General features: G+C 35.8%; 1 protein-coding gene across 1 annotated transcript; it reads left to right on the plus strand.

The window, feature by feature from the left end:
- The first annotated feature begins 1,640 nt into the window (after positions 1-1,640).
- LOC111011654 (hydroxyproline-rich glycoprotein family protein) lies at positions 1,641-5,180 on the plus strand. The gene is made up of 2 exons (XM_022285506.2): positions 1,641-2,024; positions 3,377-5,180. Exons 1-2 carry the CDS (start codon positions 1,932-1,934, stop codon positions 4,781-4,783), a joined length of 1,500 nt encoding a protein of 499 aa, XP_022141198.1. The 5' UTR covers positions 1,641-1,931; the 3' UTR covers positions 4,784-5,180.
- Positions 5,181-6,793: the final 1,613 nt, after the last annotated feature.

Genomic DNA, 6,793 nt, shown 5'->3' on the forward strand with positions numbered 1-6,793 from the left:
AAAATATATCGTTTTGCTAATATTTGGATTAATTAATCAAGTTATATAAAGTCTTTTTTCTTTTAAGTTTAAAAAAAATGTGGAATTTGGCCTACTTTCAACTTGAGGGAAGGGCAACATTTTCTTAGCCACTAATGTTTGATTAGATTGACTACATAGAGAGAGTTATGCTCATTGATGTATTATTATGGAATGCGACAACTTATACGTCAATGTGAACTTAGCTCAATTAGTTAAAAATACATATTTCTGATTAATAAGTTACGAATTCGAATCTTTATCCCTACATGTCGTTGTATAAGGAAAAAAAAATAACGTATACAATACTAAAGATATAATATAAAACTTATCCCAACCAATCCGAATATAGCTTATTAGGTAAGACATATATTATCAATCAAAAGATCAGAGCTTCGTGACCAGAAAAGGTTATGAGAGTTATACTTCATCCAACGGCTATAATTGGTATGATGAGGCACATTAAATTAGATCGGCGGAGATCTGATGGCCCACATAATGACAGTCACATGGGTCACGTGCCGGGGAGTACAAATCGCATAAATGAGACCACAAACGCCCCTCCTCTTGTTGTTGGGGACAAGCATTTAAAGCCCACCCTTTTGCACTTATTTCCCCTTGTGGCTCATTCTGTAAATTTCTCCAACTCAGGCCCCAATTCTACCCCCGGGGCGTTTCTGTAATTTCAAGTCACAACATTTTTTAAGCTACTAACTTCTGATTTGGATTGTCATCTAAAAGTTCAATAAAATTTCATTAAAAAGTAATGTTTTCTCTTAGAAAGATTCTATAAATTTAGTAATTTAAAAAGAGGTGGCCATTTCAAATTAAAAAAAATATAGAAAAGAAATAAAATTCTCATATGTGGGTCAACAAATAATGATGTGAGAGTGTGCTGTAAATTATATCAAGTAGAAACATTTTTTAGAACAACACCATCAGAAATCATGGATATACTGAAATATCGCAACAAACTTTAAAAATTTGTAAAATTACAAAACACACCCTCTGCCTCATTCTTACGTAATTTTAAACTGGTTTTAATACACACAGAAAGAAACTTAATCAGAAGAATTTGAAGGATTTTTATGCAAAAGAAAAAGTTACCACTTCAAAATAATTTCAAATCTAAGGTAAATCCTGTCTTTGAAGGACAACTCATCTATTTTCAAAATAATTTACACTTAATTCACTTTAGGATAAATAGTGAATATCTTAAGATTATTATATTTTTGTCGATATATTTAAAAATGTTTAAAATTGTTTTTTTTAATAAGTACGGTAAAAGTAACAAATTCCTCAAGATTAAGAACAATGCGAGTTTTCAGAGATAGGGTGGGAAATAATTGGAATTATTAATTTTTATATTATTGATTGAGAGGAATATATAATCGAAAAAGGTTTTTTTTTTTTTTTTTGGTTAGTGAAATAATTGGCAATTATGGAGCTATCATGGGCGTTGCTATTAATATTAAAAATTAGGATTATAAAATTTAATGTGGGTCCCACCAGATTATCCTATGAAAGGCTGATGAGATGAGGGGTACTATTGATTGCTAAAAATTGCGGAAATCAGAGGATAAATACTGGACCAGCCACCCAACTCGACTTTAGAGACAACCAGACTCCAGATTTATATTATTTATTTATATTTATATTTTTATGTTATTATTTTATAGGAAATTGGAAATATATAAAATCAGAAAATTCAATCTCTCTCTCTCTTGGACTGAGTTTTTCATTTCCTAGATCAAATCCGAAAGTCTTCTCCGTTTTCCTTTTTTTTGGCTGTCAAATCTCGCAAGAGAGTAATTGATTTTGCCGGTGAGTTAGCGGCGTGGATTGGTCGGAGACCACGGCGAACTTGTTGAAAAGTCCGGTGGCGGAGCTCTCTGGACTGGAAGAAAGCGGGGATGGGAAGCATGAACAACAGCGTGGACACGGTTAATGCGGCCGCTACTGCGATCGTCTCTGCGGAGGCTCGAGTCCAGCCTCCGACACCTTCGGTAGGTGGCTTTTTTTTTCTTTTTCTGTTATGTAGTCTGTTTTTGGGGACTAAGAGAGTGCGGGAATTTGAATGAGAATGAAATCTTTGATCTCGATGTTGTTGTCTGATGTTTTGAGTTTAGATGTGGATAATCTCGTCAAGATTGATGATCTGAGCGATTTTCTTTGATTTCAGAAAGTTATGTTGGTTACGCCTTTTTGTTTCTCGATTCTAAGATTTTGATTTGGTGTTTTTCTGCTTGGATTGCTGGATTTTGATTGTGTTGCTTTTTCCTTTCTTTTTTTTTTGGTGAGGATGTTGAATGCTAAAAATTCACAAAAAGTTGTCGCTTAATTAGTCTGGATGCTGAAAAGTTGAGGATAAAGCAACACGAAAAGTTTCTTTTTCCTTTTCATTTGTTTTCTTAACAGAAAGGGAGGAGAACGTAAGGTTGTTGAGTAATTAATTACAAGACCGATATGTCCGATCCTGTGCAATTGCTTGCTTCGAAACTTACCAAGATTCATTCAGGTTTAAGATTGTCAATATAGTGGTTTTCCAAGTTCCATCTTTTTAGTAAGCGATCTCATGTATTTGTCACTAGATTTCTTGAATTAGTTGTTTCTGGTAATGGATCTTGTAGCTCTATACAGTTTACCAATTAATTCTGCTCTTCTGGGATTCGATTTCCCTCTTAAGGTTGAGTTTGGCCCGGGCTGAGATTAGTCTTTTAATGGGGACAGATAAAATTTTGCATCTAATTTAAGGTAGATTCCATACTCCTGAAGGTGCCGTTCTTGAGTTTGGTACCAATACCATACGTTTCTTATCTTGGAGTAATTGACTGTCGAAATATTAAGTTTTAGGATCACGAATGAAGAAGGGCTCTTTTTATAGATCTAAGATCCTGAAAATTGAGATGACGTTCAGTTGGCTTTCATTTATGCATATTCTTTAAAATTTTCAAGCCTGTTTATGTAGAACTTTTCTGAGACCAGTTTGTTTTGTTTGGTATATTAACACCACTACAATTATTTTTTAACCAATTTGGCCAAGAAACATGAAAAGTTTGGATTTTGAATTTTTGGCCATTGGATGAAGATGGTTTTTCCCACCCTCTTCCTTCCCGTCTTATTCTCTATTGCCTGACATGAAAAGGCGAGGAAGTTATGTAATATTTTTTTAACACAGTATCGTTGATGAATATGAACTTCACTGGTGGTCTATAACTGCTCAAGTTCTTAGATATCTGGACAATTGTTCTTAGTACTGCTCAGATGGCTTGAAAAATGATCTTTTTAGCTAGAGTGGAGTCTTTGATCTGTTTCCTATAGATCTTCTCATTTATATTCTTCTGTTATCTAACTACAGAAACGAAGATGGGGTTGCTGCTGGAGTCTGTACTGGTGTTTTGGAATTGGTTCGCAGAAAAACAATAAGCGTATTGGTCATGCTGTACTGGTTCCAGAACCTGTGGTACCAGGAACTGTTGCCCCTGTTGTTGAACATCGGACACCTTCAACCACAATGGTATTACCTTTTATTGCGCCTCCGTCTTCTCCTGCGTCTTTCCTCCAGTCCGATCCTTCATCAAACGCTCAATCTCCGGCTGGATTACTATCTTTAACTGCCCTCTCAGTCAATAACTACTCCCAAAATGGACCTGCGTCCATTTTTGCCATAGGCCCTTATGCATATGAGACCCAGTTGGTCTCACCTCCAGTTTTTTCTGCCTTCCCAACTGAACCATCTACTGCTCCTTTTACTCCTCCTCCTGAGTCTGTGCAACTGACCACACCCTCATCTCCTGAAGTGCCATTTGCTAAATTGCTGACATCTTCTCTGAGTCATACTAATAAAAGTTTTGGGACTAACCAGAAGTTTGCACTATCCCATTGTGATTTCCAGCCTTATCAACCCTACCCAGGAAGCCCTGGCGCCCATCTTATATCACCTGGATCGGTAATTTCGAACTCTGGTACATCTTCTCCTTTCCCTGATAAACACCCCATTCTTGAGTTCCGCATGGCAGATGCTCCGAAGCTCTTGGGTCTCGAACATTTTACAACTCGCAAATGGATCTCAAGAATGGGTTCTGGATCTTTGACGCCAGATGGTACTGGTTTAGGTTCTAGGTTAGGTTCGGGAACTTTGACCCCTGATGGTATGGGTATGGGTTCGAGATTGGGATCTGGATCCATGACCCCGAATGGCATGAGGCAAGATTCAAGATTGGATTCTGGTACCTTGACGCCCGATGGTTTGGGGAATGCCTTGCAAGATGGTTCACTGTTGGACAACCAAATATCTGAGGTGGCTTCCCTTGCCAACTCAGAAAGTGGATGTCAAAATGATGTGACAAATCATAGGGTGTCATTTGAGTTAACTGGTGAAGATGTTGCACGTTGTCTTGCAAACAAGTCAATGGCATCCATTAGAACTGAATCAGAGTCTTCAGAGCAACAAACGAGCTCAAAGTACCAAAGCGAAAACAAAGGATCCTCGAGAGAAGCTGAAACTTGTGAGTTCTTTGACATCAAGACTTCCACAGCACCCGAAAAAAGTCCAGCAGGAGAGGATGATCAATGCTACCAAAATCAGCGAGCCGTAACTCTTGGTTCATTCAAAGAGTTCAATTTTGACCAAACTAAAGGTGAAATACACAATACAGCCTCCATTGGTGCAGAGTGGTGGGCCAATGAAAAGGTGGCTGTGAAGGAAGCTAATCCAGGCAACAACTGGACTTTCTTCCCAATGTTGCAACCTGGAGTCAGCTGACTATGACATGGATCTCATCTCACAGTAAAAAGAAAAAAAGAAAAGAAGAAGAAACAACAGCCAATCTTTTGAATGTACATTTGAATGTAGTCTTTCTTGGGAGATACAACTTTTAGGATCTGTGATATCTCAGATAGCAGATGGCATGATTTGGAGGAAAAGAATGTTTTTCAAAGTTGTCTTGTGAAAACACTGTTCCAACAGACAGCAGAAAGAAAATAGTTATTAGGGATAACTAGTGTGGGTACCGCAGTGCAGAAGCATTCTTTATCATCATAGCTCAAGAAGTAGATCATTCATAAATCATAGGACCTTTGAAGTGGTTTATTCTTTCTTGTCTTGTATAATAATAAGAATTTTCATTCTTCTCCTACAATGGAACTTTCTTTCTTGAAAACTCTCTACCGATTTCAGTTTCTTTCCCTCTCTCTGCAAGTAAATGTGAGACAATTACTCAGCTTCATAAATCATATGTCCAAGGATGAAGATGATTCTTTGGTTTACCTTAATTTTAGAGTTCCAAGTCAATTATTGATCAACATTTCAGCTTGAAGCTTTCAAGTAAGTACTGTTGTTTTCCTTTACAAGGCAGGGAATTATTACTGGGAAAAACTTTCCCTAGAAACAAACAAAATGCTAGAAACTAGAAAGGTGACAGCCCAAAAAAGCTTCATATGTCCATTTGGCCCATCTGCCTGAAATTGCAAGTTCAGTTCAAAGGCTCTTGTTTTAGCTGTGTTCACTTAAACAGAAGTGCATAAGAGACTCAAGGCAGGGAAATAGTTCCTGAAGAATTTTCTCGAGAAACAAACACGAGGTTAGAAAATATTGCACTTGGTGTGAAAGAGAGGAAAATTCAACCCAAAAAGGGGTCCCTCGGCTGTCGAGAGAAGGGGAATTACAGCTGCCCTGAGAGAGCCACATTTATAATGTTTCCTCTCTTCTTCCCAAAACACGACACCAGAACCCCATACAGAGAGGAACAAAAGTCAAGTCAATTACGGAGGCAAAGAGTAATTTAGGACACTGAAACCCCGAACGAGAATAACATACTCTCTTTTGTTTATACAATAAATAAAATGAGTAGATCTCATATAATTTCTAATACAATGTTGATGTGACAAATAGTGTATGAAAGAGAATATAGTACTCTATCGAAAATTTCGTGCTCTATGGAAATTTTTTTACTACTATGGGCTATTCTATTCACTGCTTCGTATTAAAATATGTGAATCCATTAATATTTTGGGGGCAAATAGTAATTGTACTATGTTTATAGGTAAAATTTTTAGTACTATACAAATATAGGTATTCTTTGTATTGACCGCATGTCACGTCAGCCTCGTATGAAATTTTTTATTTCAGGCTGGTCACTGCAGGGGGGGCCTTTTTCATTCAAGTTTTTTGGAATATTATCATATTATTTCTTTTGATATTTGCCTGCTTTTTTTTTGTGTGTGTTAACTTATTCTTTTCTTTTTCATGCTTGTCACTTTAAATTTTAAAGTTTGATTTTTTCAATATTTTATAACTTCATTATTGGATTGGAACATTGATTTTTTGTTTAAAAACTGAACTGTAGATTATATTTGAAATAAATAAATAAATACCATGGGACGCTATTAAAAAATAGTTATAATGAAAGGATGTATGTAATATGTGATAAATTTTTAAGTTTTTGTTCAGTCGATGTATAACTTTTTTTTTCGGGTGGACAACATTTAGAGTGAGAATTTGAACCTTTGACTTTTTGTTAGATAAAATATACATCAAATAGTTTAGCTAGGATAAGTTGACATGTATAATCTATTTATAGATTAGCACAAATCGAGAAAAATTGTAGTCTTTTTATATATGCCTACTTTTTTTTAGTACTTATATGTATAATAATAAGTTTGGATACATATATTTTAAAATTGCAAGCAATAATAATTTGATATTACTATTAAAAACACAAATTTAATTTGGTTTTTCGGGTTTAATCGCTAATATTATTGTCTTTTTTATTAA

Source organism: Momordica charantia (genome assembly GCF_013281855.1).
Source record: "Momordica charantia cultivar OHB3-1 chromosome 10 unlocalized genomic scaffold, Mcharantia_2.0 BLBB01000010.1, whole genome shotgun sequence".
Lineage (NCBI taxonomy): Eukaryota > Viridiplantae > Streptophyta > Magnoliopsida > Cucurbitales > Cucurbitaceae > Momordica > Momordica charantia.

Excerpts from the sequence above, each read along its gene's own strand:
- LOC111011654 (XM_022285506.2), top strand. The coding sequence starts at position 1,932 with ATGGGAAGCATGAACAACAGCGTGGACACGGTTAATGCGGCCGCTACT. Across the intron at positions 2,025-3,376 it reads TCCAGCCTCCGACACCTTCG|AAACGAAGATGGGGTTGCTG; the intron begins GTAGGTGGCTTT and ends ATCTAACTACAG.